The 26063-nt window shown below is 38.4% G+C and overlaps 1 protein-coding gene across 5 annotated transcripts in view; it reads right to left on the bottom strand.

Annotated features, from left to right (window-relative positions):
* Nucleotides 1–26063, bottom strand: part of casz1 (castor zinc finger 1) — a 202258-nt gene that overhangs the window by 68350 nt on the left and 107845 nt on the right. For 2 of the 5 annotated variants that reach the window (XM_079587716.1, XM_079587715.1), the window contains one exon: nt 18699–18824. The exons of 1 other annotated variant lie outside the window; for it this stretch is intronic. In XM_079587716.1, the coding sequence (XP_079443842.1) occupies nt 18699–18741 (43 nt within the window). In that variant the 5' untranslated portion in view covers nt 18742–18824. Of the gene's footprint in view, nt 1–10047; nt 10484–18698; nt 18825–26063 lie in introns of those variants that run through there. 2 more of the 5 variants (XM_079587714.1, XM_079587718.1) reach the window with 1 other exon arrangement.

Genomic DNA, 26063 nt, shown 5'->3' with positions numbered 1-26063 from the left:
CTAATTATTGGGATATGTCAGTATTTTCACCTCAGAAAACCTTTGCTGATTACAAAATACGGGCAAAGTGATATAAGTCGGCTGAAATGTTAATTACAGCGCATAGTTGCTCTTTGTGAGGCGGTGAGAAAGCGCAGAATATTCTAGGTGCACAGGAACCAAATAAAACCTTTACTGCCTCAACATGCACACCACATACAGTATACATTTCAGGCTGAAAATATACAGTGCCTGCTTACCAGAAGTGAATCAAGTTTCCACCAAGCACGAACATATGGCCAAAACATACGTGAAAATGCTAAATATTCTACATGTAAAAATTGTTATCTTTTATGCAAATTGACTATATTTTCCAAAAAATCAATCGATCAGGAAATAAATTCACTTTAGAGGATAATTCTAAATGTATCTCTTCTCTATTAGTGGTATTATATCATTTGCATCAATTATTAATTAAGCCTGGGTTTAGTGAAATAAGAGATAAATGTGAGACATGCGATCCAATAGATGGGCTAAATGTCATCTGTCACAGCGAAACACGTTAAAATAGAGGCTCACTTTCCTATGCGGGCTCGGCTTTCACCCTAGGGGGGGGGGGAGATTTCTTTTACTTCTGCAAAATACTGCTTTCAAATATCATAAAGTCTATTACTGCACACTCATTTCAGCCCTATCAGTTCAAGTACCTATTTAGTTTGAAGGACATTTCGTTCTGTTTTCAAATAGAGTCAGATTGCAGACCGAACTGAAACCCTAAATTTCAGAACTGACATGTTCCCTTCTCTCACCCCACCTGAGACATCATATCTTTTCGATTCCCATACTAAGCCAGTGGCCTCATGAGACAGATTGAATGCAGATTTCAGCACAAATGGGACGTGGCCAGTGCCTTTCAAGCATGGTAAGTGAAAGTAGCCACCAGCGCTGCGTCTATAAGAGTGTCAGAGTGTGTGGGTCAGGATGAAAGACAGGCTCCCTGTTAAAGCTGCAAGAGCTTTCAGCCATACGCTTGTTTCTCTCGACCTCATTCATACAGCGGCCGACGAGAGCAAACTGCACGTTGATTCATTTCAAAAGGATGACAGGCTGTATGTGGGGAACAGGCTTTAAATGTGCTGTATATGATGTCAGTGAATACAGAAGTTAGATAAAACTGACAAAACCTTTATTCGGAAATACCGGGGGACATCCTCAATTGGAAAAAACATTCATAAAAAACACACACAAGCATACATATTTACATATAAATAATATACAATTCATAATAATTAATTAATTAAATTATCGGAACTGATGACTATATATATATATGTACATATGAAACAATATTGTATTGTATAATTGCCTCAATGTCAATTTCACAAAAAAGAATATGTGTGAGTGCAGAACAGCACTGAAAATATATATTGTATACAAATATACAATATTTGACATTTTAAGGATAATTTAAATATTTAAATATATTCAATAACAGTGTACCGCTCTGTTCTTTAAAAGGCACACACACCTTTTCTGAAAAAAAAAACAAAAAAAACATGAACACCCTCCAGCATTATTGACGACGTGATAACTCTCATTTGAAAAAGCGACGTTGCACTTGTGCGTGTGGTTTGCATGACAGCATAATTAAGCTATTTCACTTTTCCTGTTGATTCACTCTATTAGTGCACAGCAATGGTATAGCTCGCACAAACCGTCTGCCAGTTCCAACAGCAATGAGACACGTCATGGAAAACTTTATGATCTCATGTTCCTGTTAATCATGGTTTGAAAAAAAGCGAAGTCCTTCACTCGTATTTACCTAAACCAGCTCACTTTGTGTAGCATTATTTTATGGGTTTGTTGTTCTAGCGAGAGATATTATAACTTTGCATTCTTTCCCAAGGTCAGCTGCTGGCGTGACACACACAATATTTGCTTATGGGGCTTTTCAGGTCAGTTCTATTATATTTACATCAAATAATTTTTGATAAGGGATGTAAAAGACCTATAAAACTGTACCATAAATGGGAGAGGTGTAGTTGAGAAAAAAAGGTACAAAAGATCAACAGGTTTTTTTCTTCTTCTTTTTTTTTTTTTTTTTTTTTAATCTTTGACACGTTGACATTTTTTTACTGAACCTTGCAGATCAATGCACCTAAACTAGGCCAACAAAGTGGGCACCAGCTCTTGTTTCTGCCCAAAGTACCTGTCTCTTATCTCTACAGCTCTATAATCACTTAACAAAGACTTGGGCATTTGCACAAATTAAAACATCAATAATGCACGAGTGCTTTTCAGTTTCTGCCACACACACCCCAATGCTGGGGCAGCAACACTCTCTCAAAATGTGCCATAACTTCGCACCGAAGACCTCAAATCCAGGACCAACCCACACCCCCTTGACTCGGGAGGGGGGCATTTTTTTAAGAATGAGGGAAAGTGGCGCTTCAGTGTAAACAGCCAACACCCTTGAGTGGGGTACTTCCATAAACAACATCACCACGGCATGGCCACAGTTTGTCATTAGCGGTCTCAATGCGAACACAGACACAGCTTTAATTCAGGCCTGGTATTCTGCCCTATCTTTATATCTAAATCGGCAAAGGCAAGTCTCTTATTTACAGGGATGAGAGTAACCCAACCATCATAGTGAGATGAAATATTGCATGTTAAATATGCATAAAAGGGGTCAAAACAAGTCCACTGTGGGAGAAAAGGAAGAGAGGAAGGGTGGAGGAGAAAACATTCAAACTTAAAGGGTCCGAAGACGGAGTCAGGAGGTGTTCCGTACGAGACAGTCCGTTAAGACATGAATCTTGTTCGCTGTCTTCACATACTGTCCACATACCTCCTGGCATGTATAGTCTATACCTCAAATAGGAGATAACCATTCAAATACTGCAGGATTTGTAATGTGTGCGCTTAAGCCAAATGTACATGTTTGTGAACATTAAACACATTGGCAAATTCCTTCTACGGGCAAAAAGATGTCAAAGACAGACCAACTCATAGAGATTCACACACACACACAGGCTTTTAAGCTGAGGTATTACAATTAAGTTGCTATATTTTCCCCAACTATAATATTTTATCTTTTTTTTCCTAAACAGATTATTTCATGTTCAGAGCTAGTTTATCATTATTCCATTTTTTTTTTCTCTTCCCGTTACCCTTGCAAACAATCCCCTTGTTAGCAAACTGTTAAGACAGGCGCTTGGTACACAAATTGCGCTCGACCAAGCGAATTTGTTTTGCAAGGATGACCTGTTTAATCATCTCATTTTCTTTTGCGGACGTTTATTCATCTGGTTTCCACGGTTACGGAGAACATTAAGGGGCTACAGTAATAAGGCTGGAGAGTCAAACAGGTAATAAAAAAATTAACGCCATTTTCCAGCAGCCGAGGACGGTCCCTGAAATGAATCAGGGGAGAGGGGAGCGCACACGCAGGTGAAAAGGGGCCTCCAATATTTCCAAACAATTAAGGGCCGGGCGGGTTATTTCACTCTGTAGAGAAGCTCAGATGGGCGTCCAATGGACACGACACCTTCAGAACAATCAGTGCTCTGCCGTTTTAAAGTCATAATGTTCCCTTATTTATCATGATACTCTGATTACTTATCAAGACAATCAAAGCCATCTGAATTACGATTATTAAAATTTCTTCCCTCCTTTCTAAGATAAGATTACTGTTAGTTGCAGAAATCTAGTTATTGAATCATGTTGTAAAACTATAGATCAAATATATATATAAACTATATATATATATATATCATTTTGCAGATGGCTACAAAGACTACGCTAAAATATATTTTTTAAAGCCTTCCAAATCACTGCAGAATAATCTCTCTCTCTCTCTCTCTCTCTCTCTCTCTCTCTCTCTCTCTCTCTCTCTCGACTTTGACAAATGTTGCCCCTTTGTACCAACCAATGAGTCTAACTATAAGCCAAATATAGAAAATTCCGGCACAATAGGCAGGACAGGTGTTGGAACCCCTCTGAAAGGGTCTGAGCTCAGTAAGTGAGACTAACAAAATCCAAATATGGTATTCAAGGATAGCAGAGTACAGGCAAAATAAACAAGCCATTAGCATTTTCTATCTCTCCCCTACCTTGCCTTATGCTTTCAGACAATCCACACATACCAGGGATCTACACCACAGATTGCATAATGTAAGGTATAAAGGAGAAAAAAAAAGTTGCAAAAAACTCTGGGCAGACTTGAACAGGTATTTTCATTCTATTTCTGCTGGTTGTGCAAGCTGTAACATGGCATTTGTCATGTTCTGCGCAGTGCTGGAAAATATCTAAATCATGCTGGAACACTATTTAATGAAGGCTGCCTTCAACAACCCAATATGTCCTTTCATTCATTGTGTGTATGAATAGATTCATAGGACATAAAATTGCACAAATAATAGCACACAAGCCTGGTATCAGGTGACTTGTTTGCCACATAGCTTGTACAGGGTTTGACTTATTTCGTAAGTTGGTTGATCCAAAAATATACAGTGGCTGAAAAAATAGTTTGGAAACTTTGACGCTTAAAATGTGTGCATGTGAAATACATTAGGATAACAGCTATCAAACAAAGTGGAATCTGCAAACAAATAATACTAAAGCTTTTCTCACAACTAACTTTTAAAGTTTTTGTAATTACTAAACACCAAACTAGTGTCAAGATGTTTTTTAGTCAATTGCCCTCAAAACTTTCTTAATTTTGAACAATATATAAACATTATTGTTTTATCATTTGAAACTTTATTAACATTTTGCTTGAAAAAAGTGCTTATGCTATCCATAAATAAATGGAGATATATATATATATATATATATATATATATATATATATATACATAAAAAAATATAAAATTATAAAATAAAATATACATATAAATGAATTAATTGTATTATTATTTTTTAACTGCACAAGACTTGGTTTCATGTTTTGTTGACATTCAGACAAGTTGAAGTGTGTATAAAATTCCAAATTCTTCTTGGGGCCACTGTATATAAATAAATTAAAATATAATAAAATCATAAAATAATTATATTAATATATATTATATATATATATAGCTTTAATTTCATACAAATAAAATACAAATTTAATAAATCATAAGGTAAAAATGAAAGCAAAGATTTTCATTAGCTCTATACGTCTGACTAAAATTCAAGTTGAAGTAATTTAAGGATGCCAAATCCACACCTGTTATCCAGTGTGGAACAGCAGGAACCCGGTTTCTCGTACAAATTAAGGGTATGAACTAAAGAGACACCTTAGCACCCTCACTTTGGTCTTAACAAAAGTCTGGGGCCGGAGCAGAACAGCCTTGAGTCCCAAAGCCCCTCTTGTAAAGACAGAAACCCCAAAAGAGGACACACAGAAGAGTCTGAAAAAGCACTAAGCTCTAGCCATGAGACCGCCAACTGCTCTGTTAACAGCCTCTTAACAGGTGTTGGTCCAAGAACCATGTAATCCTATCAAGTTACGGAGTTAAAAAAAATAATTCAGTCAAACAGCAAACTCCTGAGCCCCCTTTTGCTCTCTCTTGTTCTCTCTCTCCGCTCGGTTTAGTGTGTAGGCTGTGACAGAGCGCAACAGCTGGGCTTCAGATTTATCATGTACAGACTGTAATTATTGCTGCTGCTGCCTGCTACTGACCCAAGTGAATAGAATGTCACAGGCAAAAGCACACACAACCAGAGGATTCACGGCAGGGGAGGTTTCGAACGCAAGCACCCCTGTTTGCAGTCAATTACCAGAGAGGACAGGATATCAGCTCTGTGGCTCTCCAATGCAAACAATCTCTGAGGAAAAAAGGCAACAGCGAAGACGTTCATTTCCCTCGCTTATCACTGAGAGAATAAATAAAAAAAAGACGAGGATTGTCTTTCAGGGGGGCGGAAAAAAAACAACAGCAAATAAGTGAATGACGAGTGGGAACTCGCTAATTTCACACGATAAACTTCAAGAGATGTATGTTACATGCACTCAGCGTAGAGATTTCACATAGGACCACCGGAAAACGCTCTAATCTTATCGTCTGCCCCACCTCATGTGACCTCTCTGTTTGGGTCTGAGATAAGAAGCTAAAAGACTGCTAGCGCACAGACAAACCATCCATCAGCTCAGGCCAATCGGTCCCTTAACTGCGATCCAGCCGATGTTCTCCGCTCCTGCCAGACTAAAGGAGAGTGAGTGGCTGAAGCCTGTAGCGTTCACTCAGCCGTCACAGAGCGGCTCGCGGTATAGCCTCTCTAACAACCCTGCCTTAAACCTGCCTACAGGGTTGTTCACACCTTAAAGACCCCTGCCACATTTAAAAGGATTAGTCGCCACATTTTGTAGCGGCTTAATCTTCCTTTCAGACGGCATAATAAGGGAGCGCCGATAAGCGGAGCATGCAAATTTCATTCGAGGCCATTGGAGCTCAAGCTTTCAGACAAACAGACTAAAGTCTTCCACACTGTGCTAATTGCTTCTTCATATTCTTCTTTTCCCCTCTTATATGCCGTATCAGCTGCCGCAGATTATTTGTCTCCCCCACTCTGCATGAAATTAGAATTTCATGTGGAAGATCATAAACGTGAAATGAAGCCATTTCTGCGAGGGCCTGCACATGGAGGAGGAAGATCTTTCCACAACTTTTTGGAACCAGATGTGCACAAAACACGAAAACTCAATGTTTTGGCTGCACGGAGGGGGAGAAAACGGATCACAGCATTCTCAATCGTGTGGCACATTTGTTGCAAAAGGTGAGGTAGATGGCACGAGATACTGCAGCAAGCATATGAGAGGCTTTTTTTGCGAGATGCAAAACTTAAACCACAAGACCTGTGAGGCATCAATACCTTTACAGCAATACCTTTTTTGTTCCCCCTCTCTTTGTACAGTTCACTTTTGTTTCACAAAATGACACCACGACTCACCTGAACTCTATGTTTATAACTGGATTTGCTTACAGCCAGGGAAATTACATTCTGGGAAATTATGTCATTACTCAAATATTATTCCAGCTCATTCACAAAGTGATACTGCTTATATTAATATTAATATGGAAAACTATCTAGCGTTTTTATGATTTAAATATCTATAACTTTCTACTAATCATTTATATTTAATATATCATTATTATTATTTTTTTATACATTTATATAATTATACAAATAAAAACGGCATATTTTGTGAATAAAATGGATATTTGTGATCAATTTATTAGTCGACAACTTTTGTAGCGCAGTATCAATTAGAGCATTACTGTGTATAAGTGACAGAAAGGTTTTGAAGTTTTAATTAGGGTCTGGTGTCTGCATGAATGCACAGGAGGAGAGGAGAAGAGAGAGCTCATACGCATTACGTTCACATGCCTGGAGATTGATCCGTTCCTGTATTAGACTCCGTTATCGTTTGCCCGACTGTGAGCTGGGGGACTGTTGGGGTATTAGGATGACAAAGTTCCTTTTGATGGTGGGGGGCCGATGACTGATCGGGAAACTCAAGCTGGACACTTTCTGTCTTTGCTAGCCTTTCTAATTTGGTTTACAAGACAAACAAATATGAAATGAAACAAATAAATGCAAGTACATCTACTATAGCAGATAAATCTTAATTGTTCTGATTATTATAAATTATATTTATATAACAAACTATAGTATTTATTTTTAACTGCATAAACTGCATTGTGTAAAAAAAAATACTGCACGAGATATATGAATACAAAATTTAAATAAATACAGATACATGTTAAATTAAATTTGATGCCATATTTTAATATGAAAAAAAAAAAACAAGTGACAAAAAAGCCTACAAATTATTATGTTTCAAACGACTTATGTTATACAAAACGCATTTCAGACGTCCTTCTAAAAAGAGCTCACCTTTCTTCTATGTGATCTGTGCGTGTCATCAATTATAGATTAGAATTTAAAGATTATGCATGAGTTGACATGGCAACACTGATCACCCCTTCACTAAAGAGCGCTCTTGCCTCTCTCTCAGCGTTCGGGTGTGCCGGGGGTCCCTCAGGAAAAATAAGCATAAAAGGGGTTAAATGTGATGCCTAGCATCCTCTCCCCCTTTAATGTCCCCCCTTCCAAATGTACTTCAAAACTCTGTTAATCTGCGGCACACAACATTCCCATTAGCATAGCCCAGCCCCCTCATAAAAATTCCAGCTAGTTTAATTAAAAAATGTAAATTTACTGTCATCCGAAGAGCAGCAGAATTAGGACAGCAACAGCCTTTTTTTATTGCTTAAGACATCAAATTGATTCGGTTGTTGCTAAATTGTGATAAAGGTTATTGAGGGCTGCAGACCTTGGGTTGATTTTTCCTCCTCATTTGATCCTATTTTGCAGATGAGTGGTAAAGGTGCTCAAAGTGGACAGAGGCTAAAACTGCTTTCGCTCGCACAGGAGAGACAAAAAGCTAAAATAACTCCAGTCATCTGAAGAGAGGGCACACAGCAAAATGACAGCGATTTTAAAATCTCGGGTGTGTCTCATTTAGAAAAAGAATAAAATAGAAAGCAAAAATGTGATTCGGTTTCTGAAAAAGGGAAAAGTTTCTGATAAATATGACATGATAAATCGGAAGTCACTTCTGAAAGTTCAAGAGATGCTCTTTAAAAGAAGCCACAATTACATTTATTTTCAATTAATTTGATTTGATCTTGCACCATTTATCTTTTCAGAACAAACAGTGCTCATTAGTGTCAAAAAAAAAAAAACTTGCCTGAGGGCAACAAGACATGAGGATATCACATCAAAAAACTTGCTAAAATTATCGATTGAATTTTTCAGCTATGACAAAACCTACTTTTTTAAAATTCACTGATGTGTGTGTGTGTGTGTGTGTGTGTGTATTTCCCAAGCTAAAAAAAAAACAAAAAAACAAATAGAGTGTGGTTATTGACTAGTTAAACATCCAGTCCTATTTAAAAAAAAAAAAAAGAAGTGACATTTTAGATTTTTGAGTAAAAATGTTATTTTTTATTTAATTATAAAATATCGATTTTGAAAATAAACATGGCAGATACACACCACAGTCTATAATCAAATAAGTGTCAAAGTGACGTCTAAAACTTTACCTAAACAGCATGAAGTAAAACACATCAAAAGCCAAACAAACAAGTGTGTGAATAAACTATAATTCTGGCCTAAATTAATCCGATATATATAAAATAACGAATAAAATGAATTTCCAGGAACTCTATTTGAGACTCAACTGAAATAGAAATTCAACAAACTCAAACCACACAACTCAAACTAACTATGCTAGAACAACAATATTTTTTATTTTAGGAACATGCGATTTCTGATTTTATAATAATATCTAAAGCCAGATTATTTGGTGAGGGAAATTAGAAAACAGGATGGGACAGTTTGACTGATATCAATTCCATAATATCCATAAACAGAGGAACGAAGAAAAAGGAGAGGGATATCATTTGTTCTGTGAGCCCTTACATGTGTCAAAACAACGTTACTACAGCATTTTGTTTATTCAGTCCCCTTGGCAACAAACCCCTAGGCCATGCCAGTCACTTCATTGATATTTTAACATGCCTATGTATGTTTATGCCACATCGGTGCGTCCATAAAGTAATATCGGCATCAACAAAAAATCCCCAGTGCTCAGACAAACAGGACTGCTTTAATAAACGCAGATATATGAGTTTCAAACATTGCTGAACGCCTGCAGGTAAGAGTGATATGCTGTGTCTAAATAACAGAGCAAATAAACTTGACCACTTCCAGGTTTAAAATGAAAGTATAGTCTACTTAAATTCTTCCCCTCCTGAGAGGCATGAGTAAAGTGAGAAAAGAAAACACAGGACTCAGGGACAGAGTGATCGTATTAAACACTGCCATCTTCTCGGGGCTTGTCACACAGTTATAAATAAAGGTACAGTAAACTCACAGCGACAATCCACGGCATTTAAAACAAGATCAACTTCCCTGTTCAAGGCATATTTTACAATAAAACACTCACCTATGGACACACACACACACACACACACCCACACACACACAGAGGTTATAGAAAAGAGGGTCACTTACCATATTCAGGGTAGTCGAAGTTAAATCCTGTCAAGCATGTAACTTTCATAATATTACTGAACTCTGTTTGAAAATCATCAGATGTAAGCTGGTCTGTGAGAAAAGCAAAACTAAAAGAAGTTGACAATAAATGCCTTTTTTGCTCTCAATCATGTACTAAACTCCTTGACATGTAATCTGTCAATAGTTTGTAGCAGAGATAATGCCGGCTGCCACGAGTGAGGTTGATTGGCAGCTTGGCTTGGCCCCTCCCTCCTGTGGTTTAACGGGGGGTAGGTGAGAGAATACAGAGCCGGCCCCTTCCTCGCCTGCTCCTCCTGCCTCTCTCTCTCTCTCTCTCTCTCTCTCGCTCTCTATCGGTCTACGGTTCTGCTCCTGTACACACGCGCACACACCAAGCAGTTGCCGATGTCTGAATAGGCAGATAGGAAATTACAGCAGTGGAGGAACCTGAGCGCACTTTTTTCCTCCCCTTAGTGGGCTGGCCTTCCCATCTTTGGGCTCTTCTAGCCTTTCAAGTCTCTCGGGGAGGAGCCTTCCACGATTCCATGAAAATGAGGAGGGAGGGAAAACTCAAAGGCTCAGAGAAAATATCAAGCTCATTAGATATATCAGTCAGACACTTTTGCATGATTCTGATGATAACAGCACGCCCGTTTTAAAATGAACAAAGTGGGTTTTTTTGTAGTTGTTGTTAATCGCACATTGTGGGAAAGACCCTTGCTGATACTGTACATTTGACTATCGCAGTTCATTTTATGAGTGTTACGTACCGAAAACAGGAAGTTTGAGGAATTTTGTAAAAAAAAAAAAAAGAAAGCATACCAGTGAAATTCATGTGTGAAAACGAGGATGGTTCCATAAAAGAAAGTACAGTATACGTTATATTTTATAGCATATTTTAAAGTCGTCTCATAAAAAAAAAAAAAACGACATCAGTATTGAACCGTGCTCACATGTTGAAGTAACCTTATCCTCTGAACAGTTGGTTGTGTATTATGAGGAAGGGGAAAAAAACTACATGTCCCATCCCCCGTTCCCCTTTTCTCCCTCCCTTTTTCCCTCCTTCTCTTCTTCATTCATCTTTGCCTGCTCTCTATGTGCTTGTCCCCCAGATAAGGTATCAGTTTTCATTGTAATTTCAGGTGAAATGATAAACGGCAGCCGTTACCAGGTGACAATGAATACTTTATAAGACAAAGCCCTTATTTGCCTGGCAGTTTCTTCCGCTGTGGCATGCAAAAGCGCACCCGGACTGCATTTTTTCAGCATATTTTCTATCTAAACACAGTCGACTTTGGAAATATTTCCATTTGCAATTTGAACCGCAAATGATATGAGTAAACACCAGGCAGGAAGGGCCAAGTTTAGGCCAAAACAAAATTAGCTTAATTTCTTGAAAGCACTGAAAAATAAGGCCAATGAAAAGGGGAAATGCATATTCTGAGTACAGTCTCATAACTGTGAGAAATTAGTCAATCACAAGTTCCTGTTTGCTAACTGCTACATCTCATTTGTGAGCATAAAACAGGTTTTGGTTGATTTAGTGATTACACGGATGAGTCATAAAGCAACGATGTCAAAATGTTCCCACCTTGAACTCATTAATCCAGAAGGGATGAGCCAGTCAGTCATCAAACATCTTCAAGACATTTCAGAGAAAACCCTAAACATGCAAAATATCAGCAGATGTGCCACACCTATCGGCCTCTGCCAACTTTCACAAAAGTTTTCCAACGAAACAACAGAATACCTATTTTATACACGCGTCGAGCGCATTCAAAGCACTGACTGACACCGTAACAAGACGTGCAACGATCGAGCGCGGCGCTTTGTACGGTAGGGAACGGCCAGTGGTCGCAGATCATTTTTCTTTTCGCTGCTATTTCTGTTTCTCGGAGAGGAGCTGAATGGCGTTTGATGTGGCCCATTATGATGGTATGCTCAGGGCATGGGGGTGAGCGGGGAGGGGGGACTGTGACATGGCAGGGCTGCATCCGTCAAAGGGATGCAGGGGCCAGACGTTTAGCTGCCCCTGACCGCGCACTCCAGGAGGGGCTGGTCTGATGGCCGCCCGTTCCAAGCACCTCGCTCTGCCGGGACAAAAGCCAGCGCCCAGTTGAAAGATGTGAATTGAGGGGCTTTTGTGCCTAGGGCTCGGGGGCATGCGGAGTGAGAAAACTGACCTTTGCTGGGAGTTAGATTGTGTTTGAACCCTCTCGCTGTCTCAGCCAGTGGGACGGCGCAGACCGAGTGGACGACTGTGAGGTGGAGGGCGTCACAAAAAAGAAAACAAAATACAAAAAGGGAGCATCATCCCCACTGCCATCATCCCCATCATCTCTCTGGCCTGAAAAAGAAGCTTTCTCGCAGAGGTTTTAAAATAGAGCTTCTTTTTTTTTTTTCGTTCCTTAAATCTCACTTGTGAAATTGACAGGAAATTGAATATGACAAATCTGGAGTCTAGTGCAGTGGCTTGAAAAGAAGGCCTGAGAAAGCATTTGCCCTTGTATTGTTCTAGCGAAGCCTGTGATGTTGGATATTATTCCCCCTCACGTCTATTAGATAGCATTATATATTTATTTTTCTGGGGGTGAATGTATTGCATACCAAAATGCGAGCGTATCTCCAAAAGGAGCGGTCAGAAGTTACTTATCATAAACTAATTGGCCGACTTGTGGCGGTGATCTTTATAATGAAAATATCTTTATTAAATTAGCCCATCGTCGTTTTGCAAACAAATGAAAATGTGCCTAAAAAAAAAAAAAAAAAAAAAAAAAAAAAAAGATTAAACATGTCCCTGTGATCTAAGGAGTGAAAAAAGGTGCACATCTATCTGCTGGTAGGCTGAAATGTCCAGTTCACTTAAAATACATTACTTAAAAGTACAAACATTTGTCTTGACGCAGCTTTCATCCCCTGCCTGCCATCATTACATTTCAGTATCTCTCCCGGATGCAGACAGTCATAATGTAATCTTCCTAATTTCGGTCTCTCGCAATCTGGTTTTAAAAGGGAATGAGAGAAAGGGCCACATTTCTGAAGGCCCTGACCATAATCATTTTAGACAGATAGCTTCTCCCATCGCAGATGAGCAAATATTTGTAAACTAGCTATCTAATGGAAAATTATAGTGAAATTAGAGCGAAATTCACGACAGAGAAATCTGATTACCTCTAATTTTATTATGCCATCTTAGCCCACACAGCATATTTTTGAAGAGTTTTTTTCCATAAATACCTATGCCAGGGGTCCCGGTAATCAAATAAAATTGAAATTCATCTCCCCATTAAATTCAATTAGATGCAATTTCAAAAGCCTATCAAAGATTTTAATTACTAAATTATAAAAGTCTCTAAAGCCAAATTGGGGAAGAAAAAAGTACATCCCTGCATTGGAGGGGGGTGGGGGGGGGGGGGGGGGGACAGGAACGTAAATATAAATAAATAAATGCGACTCAAAATAAAAACCAATCAGAGGAAATTGTCGATCCAAAAAAGATACCCGGACAGAAAATAGAATTAACCGAGCAGAGGCCTTATTCAGCGGCTCTGGGTGGAAGAGTGACGTGTGGCCAGGACGAAGGACTCCTGGACCAGAGGAAATGAACTTAGCTGAGGTACGCTCTGCTTCTAAACGTCTGCCCTCCGAGTTATTACGCCATAATTGACTAATTGACACCTTAATTTCATTTATGGGCTCCTGTATTGAGGAGTCAACCTCTGGGTATGGAGGTGGTCCAGGAAGAGAGCAGCGAGCCAGTATCCTGTGTGCAGGTGGATCCGAGCCCTGTTCTCCCCCCCCTAGACGCCATGATCACGAGTATGATAATTAAATGGCAAAGAGAAACATATTGACTGAGCAAATGCTTGCGGAATACGCTCAAATCCTCCGTACCTGCTAACGATGACAGCTGTGGCGGTTCAGTCGTGCGTGCGCAACCAATATCCTTGCAACTTGCCTCATTGGGCATCAATTTGTTTCCTTGCGATAATTCTTTTTGCTGGAATACTTGATAAAGGCTGTTTTTCTAGGTGATGTGAAATGCGCCGTTTAAATTATGTTTACCCACCGAAAGCTCGGTATATCATAACACAAATTTATAAACAGTAAATTTGTGTTGAACTTACGGATGAATGGGTTTCAGCACGCCGTGCCGTAATGCGAAGGGCTTACTCTTTTAAAGAGACATCAAATGCTGCTGCTACCTTTCCACAAAAGTGCTCACAATGGGACAGTAGAGGGGTCTCGGGTCGCCTACTAGGCCCGTTTCCCAGCCACCCCCTACTCCAGACCAATGGGCGGCTAAAACAACAGCACAGCAGCCTGGGAAGACTACAAAGCTCTGTCTGAAAGGACACCTGCTGCCTTTATTCACTTAACGCTCTTTAACTGCTCCCTGTGTTTGTTTAAAAGCCATATCCTAAAAAGACAACCTTCAGGCACTGGATTGGGCGATGATGAATTAGATAAATATTGGCATTAATTGTTGCTAGACAAACATCTTGCCGTCTGAGAGAGAGAGAGAGAGAGAGATAGAGAGAGAGAGAGAGAGAGAGAGAGAGAGAGAGAGAGAGAGAGAGAGAGAGAGAGAGAGAGAGAGAGAGAGAGAGAGAGAGAGAGAGAGAGAGAGAGAGAGAGAGAGAGAGAGAGAGGGGGGGGGGGGGGGGGTGCGGCTTCTGGAAGACTCGGACTGGGATGCGATATAGAAGAGGCTCGGTAAATATTACTAAACTGAAACTTTAATCTGCTTTTTTTCCACACTCAAGCTGGCTGGGTATTAAAGCTAATCTTTTTTGTGTGTCATATGGTGGGAGATATGGATGGAGCTAATTTTTAGAGACAAATCTGATATTTGTCAACTGGTTGAAAAAACCTGGGGATTTTCCACTAATCCTCCCACGGATGTGAAGGCGCGTTAACAGCGAAATGCAGATGGTGTGGAGCTCTCAGCACCCAGTCCAAACCTGAGTTAGTCCCGGAACGACTAACTGCAACCTGTGCTAATACCCTGAGCGCCGCCCTCAGCTGGTTAGCAAAGCAGCTAGTGTTTTTCTACGCTGCACTTTTCTTGCTGTTTATTCTCTATTCTTCCCCCGTTGTTTGCCTGGCTACTTCCTCTGTATTATTAAAAATTCAACACTGACCTAACTTTATAACTCTTTCTTTTTCTAATATGGAGACAAGGACAATTTTTAATTTAAAATGTAGCATAAATCTTTAAGGACACCGACTACAAACCCACTGGGTAATTTTCTTGTTTACCTTTCCAAATGAAGCTCTTTCCTCTCCTCCACATACTTTAGTGAGAAAAAAGAAAGTTGTTTCAGAGCCAGACCAAAATTTTGATTAAAGACACACAAAAAAAAAAAATTGTTGTCAAGAAGAAGAGGAAGATTTTAAGAACCTATACGGGAATTTTTTTCAATAATAATATAATAATATTTCAATATAATATTTCTGCACCATGTATTTACATTTATGCATTTGGCAGATGCTTTAATCCAAAGTGACTTTGCATTGCATTACACATTTACATTCCTATCAGTTCTTGCTTTCCCTGGGAATTGAACCCATGATCTTGCGTTGCAAGCACCAATGCTCTACTGTTTGTAGAAATATATGTATATATATATATATATATATATTTCAAATATGATGTATGCAAAGAGCACAGATGAATTTTTTTCAAATGGATCCTTCAAAACATATTACAAAATGTAAAAGAGGCAGAAAAATAACATTTACATTAAAGCACGGACGGACGGACGGACGGACGGACGGACGGACGGACGGACAGACAGACAGACAGACAGACAGACAGATAGATAGGATAGATAGATAGGATAGATAGATAGATAGATAGATAGATAGATGCAAATGCTGTATGGGAAATTAACTTAGTCAATGGTATGTTTTGCTATAATGGTATACAATGTGGCTATGTATTTGTGCTCCAAACAGAAGAGGTTAAAGTGCAGTCCACTAAAAAGGCAGTATCGACTGCATTGAAGCACTAGAAAGAACAATCTACAAATAGAAGTGTTCAGGAGGAAATTAGCCTTTAAAACTTTATTTAAGGAACAGTGCCAACATGGCAGATCACATGAAGAACAGGCTTTTTAAGAAGTTCAACACTACCCTCCCTCAGACGACAGGCACCTTATGAGCAAATGTGTGACTGAGAAAGAAAAAGAAGAACAAAACTGGTCATCATCAGCCGGACAGACAGATCTGAGCTCAGCACAGGTATAAGGAAGCCTGTCACTCCTCCAGGCGGACTATCACTTTATACAATGTTAACGTCTTTTAAGTCAAACAAAAACAACCAATCCAAGCCTTTCACTTTGACCACAAACATGCATTAACAATCTCTAACCTCCAATATTGGAAAGAAGCTGTACGGACAGGCACAAATGTTCTGCTAAACTTATTCATCTTCTTTCGTATACTTTGTCAGCATGTTAGTGTTTTATTCAACAGTTTTATTTCATTGTACGGCAGAGGTTAGCTTGTAATCGAATTACTTATTTGCTGCTTAAAAGAAACCCAACAAGTTGGATAAATCAAAATTTGAAAATAAAAGCGTGGTAGAGTTGATTTATGTAACACAAATGCTTGTTGAAAGTAGCAAGCACAGCTGACATCTATTGATCAGTCCTACTGTGAGCTAAGGAGCTGAAAAAAGTTTATATTATAGACACAGTGAAATTCAGCATTTTTTTAACCTTCAGCGATGCTTTGCATTTATCAGTAAAATAAATAAATATATAAATGCCGACAAGAGGGGGGGAAAATCACTAAAGCACTTTTGGTGTAATTGGCTGAACAGCAAGGGCAGCAGAAAATTTACAGGCAGACGACAGTGTGAAGGGGACTCGGTCACTGCATGAAAGCAAGCCCTCGGCACTGGCTGCTTTACTCTAGCCTGGACTTTAGCCACTGGCTCGGCACTGACATCATCCAATGGTGGCCCACCTACACAACACGGAAATCACTACAGACACATCAAGTGCTGAATGGGTTTCGAATAGTGGTCGACCGATATTGCTTTTTTGATGGCCTATGCCGATATCTCAGAGAGCAGGGTGGCCAATGGCAGATATAAAGCCTATATATAATATAATATTTATTAAAATATAGATAATTATTTAAAAAATAAAATAAATACATCTTTAAAATAAAAATGGTTATGCTTTAAATGCCAATTGATTCTGCAATCCAATTACAGTATTTTTCATAAATAAAGTAATTGTTTAAAAATATATGAATATATGAATAAAAAGGAAGTAAACACTGGCACTAAGTAATCTGGTAAGTTTGTGTGCACTGGTAATCATATTTTTTCATATATATATATTATATATTTAATCATAAATATTAAGTAAAGATAAGGTAACACTAATTTTGCATACAGAACACAGTGAAAATGGCATACATGTGACATAGTGGGACACTGGATATAGCGCAGCATATTTTAAAATCAAGGGTTTTAAGTTTGTCGATCGCGTATCCAGTGAAGCTTCTCCTGTTCACTTCGCACGGACCGAACATTAACACGGGCTACAAATGCACACTTCAGAAGATCTCACAGCTGAGCTGGATTCGATTAAATCTGCAAGGTTTGTGAAATTAAATGTTTATTAGATATACAGAGATTTGTTTAAATTATATAGGTGCACATTTCCATATTGAAGGTAAATGAGAAAGTATAATACCCTATTGTTTGCCTGTTACTAATAATGTAAAAGAAAACGCTATATTTTTTTGCATACCGTTTACTTTCTTTGTTTAACAGTTACATATCAAATAACATATTAGATATAACTGCTAAACAGAAACCATAAATGTTAAACTAATAAAGATGGATAATGTGAGCGCTGTGTGATCGGGCAGTGCCGATCTCAAGCGTTCTCAGTGCCGCCCGTCAAAATAAAAGTCCTGCTTCTAACACATCAGAAAAACGTATTGGCTGATGGCGATACTTAAAAGAATACGGAATATCCGCCGATATATCGGAAGACCACTAGTTTGGTACAGTTCACCCCCTAAAAGTAAAAAAGTTACCATCATTCTAAACCTACAATACTTCCTTCTCCATGGATGAGACAAAAAGCAAAATTTTGAAGGAAATTCTGGCCACTCTTTCGGTAAAATTAAAGTGAATGCATACATAGCAAAACAAAAAGCACTATTAAAGTGTATAAATATATTATATAAGTCTTCAGAAACCCTACAATATACACTACCATTCAAATTTTGGGGCCACATATAAGTACACTCGTCTAGCATGCTGTTAGTCACCACTTATTCATCAAAGTATCCCTATATATATTACATTGCATAGAAAAAAAAAGCGATCAGCACTCAAACTGGTTTGGAACAACATGAGGGTGCATGGGTAAACAATGAATTTTTTTTTAATTTTGGTGTGAACTATCCCTAACACGACAAACAGTAATGTGAAGGCAAAAATCCTTAACAGAAACCAAGAAAATCCAGTCAAACTGTACTGGAGGTCAAAGGTGGAAGTAAAGCTGTCATGGGCGGCCCAAAATTGGCCTGACTTGTGACAGTGGTGCCTCTTTCAACACCAGCCTTCTTGAGAGGATAGAGAGGATAACACTTAAAACCTTGCGGCTTTATCTCACCCGCTGATTTTCCATAAAATGCCAGGCCAGGGAACCAGGCCATGTGACCGCCATGTAGGTCAGGCAAACGGGGGTAGAGCGGTGGGTGGCGGTGGGGCTTGCAGAGGGAGGGAGTTTTCGATGGAACTGTTGAAAATAGCATGCAGTAAACAGATTAGATCAATAAGGATTGTTGCTATATCGGTCTTTGAATACTACCCAGAGAGGATAACAGAGAAAAAGAGAGATGGGGGGAGAGGAGAAAAAAAAAAAGACAGGAAGAGAGATGAACTGACCGTTTTGTTTAAACAAAGTTATAAGGTCATAAAATGTTTGGGTGGAGCTAATCAAACAACCGTCTGCGTGTGGAATACGCCTGAATTTACCAAGTGTGAGAAATGTGTGTATTCGTATACTCGCCTACTATGCTGTTAGTCTTGACCCGAGAGAACCTGAGACACAAGTGAAGAGTTTAAGCCCGCAATAGCTGACAGCTGGTTTGGGCAAAGCCAGGAAATATGACACTGTGTGTCAGTTGCTGAAAAAAATGTTGAAAATGGCAGCTCTAGGCTCAAACTGCAAATCTGAGGACGGGTTAGGAATATACAACACTAGTACGTTTGACAACGCGGTTAAAATATACGAAAACCGGAGCGGTGCCGACCGCTTTGCGCAATTTATCAGACGATAATTGATATTAATGTAGAAGGGGCCTGTCAGCCAGCACAGGCTGGAGTAATGAATAGGTTCCTCTAATGTACTCACTTCCCAGACCCTTCAAAACTTCTCAATGTTTCATTTATTTTGTCCCGCAGCTTGTTCTTCTTTAAAAACCAGCACAAAAGTGAGGTTTTGTGTGCAATTTGACAGACCAACCCACAGGGAACACAATGAATAGAATGAGTGGTATGTTTTGGTTTGCTTGCTTACAGAAAAGGAAGCAGATCTATTGAATGAACGATTGACACACAGACTGGATTTTTCACTGTCAGAGTATAAAAATAACACTCATCGACTGGTTGACCTTGCTTGGTGAAATGGCAATATATTGAACATTTGTGTGAAACTACTGTATGACGTTCATTAAACGGACATCAACGACGGTGGACCCAGGAGAGAGATGAGACACAGCGGGATGTTTTTGTCTTATTAATTGACCTTGACCAATCATTCACCCAAAACCTCCATTTTGTTTTGGAGTTTATGTTGCATGTAACTAACGTGAAATGGCCCCCGCAACCTAAAATTGAGATATCGGCAACGCTGTTCATCATCTGAGCATTTTTTCTATAAATATGAGCATTCTGTGTGTTTGAACGTCAAACCCAAAGCAATCAAATCAAGACACTGTATCCCTGTTTGCAATAATTATTGATCAAAAGTCTGCTCTAGCTGCTCATAAGGGTCCCTTTCAATTGATTTTTTTCTCTCCTGCCTGAAAAAATATATATAATAGAGTTGGTATGAATTAAAGGCTGTTTTGCTTCAATTCATCTAAGCAACCAGACAATAATTTCATGTTACCAGGGAAACGCGATAACACAGACTCCTTGTTGCTAAACAATCAATTAGTTTTATGCTTTGTACCACTGTTTACTCTCCCATTAAAACCTGAAAAGTCAGTTTAGCTTTTTGCAGCGCTCCAGTTTTCAGGGTTTTGTTGAATAAATCCTGAAATACAAAAGAGAGTGAGAGAGAAGCCAGGTGGCTGTGAGTAGAGCTGCTCCACACACAGACGTGGCCTTTTGTTGGGATGCTGAAATTCAACAAACCATGCCCCATCACAAACAGAAGCTGTGTTTTTGTTGAAAGGATGTTTTTATGTCACTATTTTTCTAATGAGGGGGCATGACAAAGCATTGACTTTTATCCATTTTAATCAAAAGCATTAGCCTGGCATTATAGTGAACAGATAGCGTTACATGCTTTGCTCAGAGAGTCTTTACAGCTTTAAAACTTTTCTGGGATCAAATATCAAAAAATATATATAAGTGGTTTGATTAAAGAGATCTGATTAAAGAAAATCTGTTATCATTTACTCACCCTCATGTCATTCAAAACATGTATGCTGTTTTTACAAATATAATATATTTTATACTATGATTGATTTCATATGTATTGAAAGTCATTGGTTGCCAGGGGTTGTCAAGGTGAAAAAAAGCACCATAGTATAAGGAAAATACAAACACTTCAGTCATCTCTTGATTATAATCCTCCAATATTTTGCTTATATATCCAAGTATATCATGTTATGGAACATTAGGTTTAAAGTCAATGATGCTAAACATAATCGGTTCTTATGTAAATATTTCACAACTGATCACAATGTTTCAAAACTGAATTTGTGTACAGTATATCCAAAATGCACAAATGAGAATTAGCTATATTCCATCAGCATGACATTACATAAAATGACATTCCACATAAAGTATAAGCAGAACCTGATTTTACCAAGCACAACATGTTCCTGGATCAACCAATCAGATTTGAGGGACACATTTACAGTTTATGTCTATTTTAGGATTACAATCAGGTTTAGGTACTTCTACATCAGTGTTATTCACTTATTATTTCCCTCTGAGTTTAGGGGTAACTTAGGGGTAGGGATATGGTTAGGACTAGATTTTTGGACAGGAATGTTTTTCCTGGATCAAAAAAACATGTTGACCTAGGAACACGTCTAACTCTGCAAAATCACGACGTGCAGATATGTATGACTTGTATATAAACGTGCATATGATATGGCTTGTATGTATAAGTATGGCATCAGAGGACTTTAAAAATAACAAATGAGTCATTTGGACTTTATTGTCATTTTTGGAGCTTGACAGGACTTGGACACCAACCTCTTTCATTGTATGGAAAGCAGCATTGTAAACAGTGTGAACGGGAAAAAAGAAAAAAGTACAGAAAAAAACCCCAAAGATGAGTAAGTGATGACAAAATCTTTCAAATATCTCTTGGGGTGTGGCGCTAACATGAAGATGTACGTGTTTGATTGCCTTGTTGAGACAATCTACAAGAAAATGAACTTAAACATCCCTCTAAATGCTGACAGGCAAATGTAAAGACGGTAAAGGGATTAAACGATGTGGCCCAGCAATTGCTAAGTAAACAGAGGGCTAATCTTGCCTTTAAAGCCAGTATCTCCTGACCCCTAAGACTTCAAACTAGCACTAAGAGAAAAACACTACAGGGGTCTTTTCAGGTAAGCGGGTGGCCGGGCCGTACACCCACACCAACACAAACACAAATTATCATATCAATAGACATCCACTGTCTCTTTTTCAACACAGGAAGCTCCTCATTATAATAACGCACCAATGATTGACATACTCACCAAAAAAAAAAAAAAAATATATATATATATACACACACACACACACACACACACACACACACACACATATATATAATTATTTTTCGAAGAGACAATACACATTGTATAACATTCAAATGAGTTAGCCAAAAGGCTATGTGTATATGCATTTATATAAAACCCTTTATTAATAAAAAGCCATCTACATGATGTAATTGCAATATAATGCCCAACTATGCTCTACTATAATGTTAAATAAAATTTCCTCCTGATATGTGCTGACATATATCATTATCATCAAGATAAGAGGGATCTTAAGGAAAAATGGATTTGTTAAGCCGAGCAGGCTCGAGTTTTAAAGACTGCACGGTTCAAAGTGTCAACTGTCGGGCATGTAAAAAGACATAACCCTTCAGAAGAGCGTCAAAGTTTCTCAAAGCCAGGGTATCCGTTTGATTGAAAATAATATGCCATTCCATCTTTCAAAGATGTACTTTTCCTAAAGCATCGTTGATTGCCCTGTGTCCATTACTAGGAGAGATTATGATAATATTCCACATTGTGCTCTGTGTGATGCAGGGGAAATTCAATACTCAAAAGGTTAATGCAATCAATTAGGATGACAAAGGGGTAAAGTAAAACCCTCCTGCTCGCTGAGAAAGGAGCAGGGACGGAGAAGGAGAAAAAGGTATTGAAAGCTTGAATAGATCTGCCAGGAGAGAAGAGGCACTCCAAATATGTGAGAAAGAGGTGAAAACGAGTGTTGTCTATTCTATACGAGTTCTTCAAAGCGCCCGCTGTCCTTGTGTCACACAAATGCAGACACACACAAGACAGATAAAGATTAAAGAGGAGCTCTCGCAAATACTCAATAGCTACATCCTTTTCCTAACACATATATTCACGGAACAAGAACACAACCCTCTGGTGCTCTTCGCATGTCGGTCAAAAATGACCTAAATGTATTTTTTTATTTCACTGAAATTAATTTACTATATTTTAGTTCATATTTAGTATTTTTAGGGGATTTTATGGCGCTAAATTATATTTACGCGGTATAGCGTAGACCTGAAATTACATTTCCAACTTAAACAGTTTTAAATCTTAAATGCTTTACTTAAATTTGATCTCTTTTCAAAGACGACACTTGGAAGATTATTGCTGTGAAGTGAAAAAAGTTTTAAAGAATGAACTTTAAAAAAGTAACTGAATTTTACGTTTATGGTTATGAAAAATTAAAGCCATAAATCTAAGAAAGTTGTGTTAAAATTTGAGCCTTATATCTAAAAACTTTTGTAAGATTACTAATTCAGTAAGATTTGGTTTGGCCGCAGTACCAAAAGTTTCCACTAGATGAAATTGGTCTCCCATTAATTTCCAATGTGGTCATTTTTGACCCCGAGGAGCGCAAGTGTGACTATTTTTGTTTTCACATAGCAAGTCCCAAAACCTTAACCAAGTTTTGTATCATTCCGATAAAGAAAAACATTTTGGGGAAAAACAACACATTTTTCGGTAAAAAATGGCAGAAGAGCACCAGAGGGTTAAATCAACGCCTATCACACATAGAAGTGGGTTAGGTTATACATGATAAAACAATAGATATATACTGTTAAAAAATGATAGGCGGAAGTATTTTCATGTGTGCGATCGGCTTCACAGATCCACTAGAAATCACCTTGAGACCTGTTGGATAAAAGTAATTACAAAAATGGCTATATATTCCACTTCCATAAGCTTTCTCTGGCTTTCAACTTTCATGTTTTGGGTTTAATATTTCAATTTCATCTGCACAGAGCAGTCGCAGCTTGAATATTAACAATAATAAAACTGCGCTGAAATTAAAAAGACAATCCCTTCTCTTCAAGAGGGAGACAATGGCCTTTATTATTTAGATAGATGCTACACCGCTGCACAACACAAAGGATTCCCATCATTGCAGATAAATGGATAAAGTTAGATAGCAGTATTGAGCTGTACAACTATTGTGATAATCCATATTACCTTTTCAGTCTTGAGCACAGTCTATCAGGGAGAGACGGTGATAATTACATCTTAGCAACCGTCTGTTCTGATAAAAAAGGCACACAGTGGCACTGTAACGTCGCTCTATTGAGAGACACTGCACTGCCTAATTTCCCACCCAGAGCAGAGAAATGACATACAGGGAGACGGCTGTAATCCACCACATCCGGGAAGAAGCAAACTTAAACCACACCTGTTTGTGCCAGGCCCAAATGCAACAGATGAATTTTTATGCACAATGATGCTCCCTGTCACTATCTGTTTGCATTCGTTATGCTTTTCTGCAATGCCCTGATTGACATAAGGATTTGTGAAGAGGCAAATTTCCAGGATTTTTTCCCAAGGAGATCCCTCTGAGTCTGTTCCAAAATCTAGCAAGCGGCATAGAGCAACATTATACGACATCGCAAGCGTGCTCTCGGGATGAAGGCGGTTTCAAAAGATATATTTACCCCTAAATTTTTAATTCTGTCATTCTGTCTCATCTACTACTTCAAAATATCTTCTGCTTTGTTTCATAGAAGATAGAAAGTCATAGGTTTGGAAGAACATGAAGGTGAGTTAATGATTACAGAATTTTCATTTTTGGGTGGAGTATTCCTTTAATAATTATGTTAGCTCATAATATACAAATTCACCAAAATCTAAAGCAGCACTGAATGTACCCTTTGAAGAGACCCAGAATGCACTGTGAAAAGTAAAAAAGAAAAGGAAAAAAGGCTGATAATGTGAGAGAAATGCTGATGAATAATATTATGAATTCAATATAATAAAAAAAGAATTTATGTTTAAATGTAAAAATGTACAATAGTAGAAAATAAGACAAAAAATGTTTTATTTATCATTTAATTTTTTTAATAAATAATTGTGTTAACTTTAACTGCCAATGGCAGGTGAATCAAGAAAATGTATAATTATTTGATAATTATTCAATAATTAATTACAATTAATAAATTAATTAAATGTATAAATGCATCTATAGAATTATGTACAACATTTAGATTTATTTAATCCTAGTATGTTTTCCTCAATTCAGGACAGAAAAAAAAAACATTAAAAAAAGTTTCAGTCTTCTATTTCGATTCAAGCCATGAATTAAATCAAGTTACCAGACTAATGATAAGTATATATTTATTTTAATATTTAATCACCAAATCCTATTTTGCATTTGGCGTGTGTTAACTTTGAACTGAACAACGTAGCATAAGAGGTAACCAAGGCCTTCCGTCGACATGCTAAGAAATTTCGCTTTTTATAAGCGCAACTGCTGTAATTTGACCTACATCACATTTCCCTGTCGCACCATTTTGGGGGCCAGTGGACGTTCCAATGAGACAAAAAGCTCAATAGGCTTTGAAGTTTCAGGACTTATGAAAGGCAAGAGACCACAGTCTCAAAAGATGTGGCGGCCCGGAGGCCCCGGTTTAAAAGAAAAACAATTACTTTGAGCGCGAGGGGAACGCAATGCTCCTGTCTTGGCTTCCTGCGGCCTAAGTGGCGGCCGGGTGTTGGGGGGGTGGGGGGGTCGAGGGGGCGATTTGAGGAGGTGGCGGGTTTGATGGATGGGCTAGAGGGAAAGTCTATTCACATGGAGATGTTACATCATAAATATTTACACAGGGCTGCCGTTTCCATGTAGCCTCTTCTTGTTTTGACACACTGGAAAAAAATTCAAAGGCCAAAAAAAATTGAGAGGAAAATGAGAAAAAGTAAATAGGGGACGGCATACAAAAGAGGTGATGGCTTTTTTGTTATCACAGTTTGGACTGATATACCAAAGGAACAAAAGTAAGTGTGACAATTTAACTTGCTAACTCAGCAGATACATGCTCTCTTTTAGACATTTAAAAGAGGGTTTAATATATCAATGTCTGTAATTACTTAAATAAGAGAGAATGGCCTCCGCAATCTGTCTATGCACTACATTTGACCCAAGTGATCTCTGAAAACAGCCCAGTTCGGCGTCTAGCGAGAGGGAGCCTGCTTTTTGTTGTCTTAAAAACAGCTCATCCAATTCTTCACAGCAAGCGCAATTAAAAGCC

Source organism: Phoxinus phoxinus (assembly GCF_949152265.1).
Source record: "Phoxinus phoxinus genome assembly, chromosome: 18".
Taxonomy (NCBI): Eukaryota; Metazoa; Chordata; class Actinopteri; order Cypriniformes; family Leuciscidae; genus Phoxinus; species Phoxinus phoxinus.
Note: the sequence above shows the minus strand (reverse complement) of the source record. Positions and strands in the feature narration are given on the sequence as shown.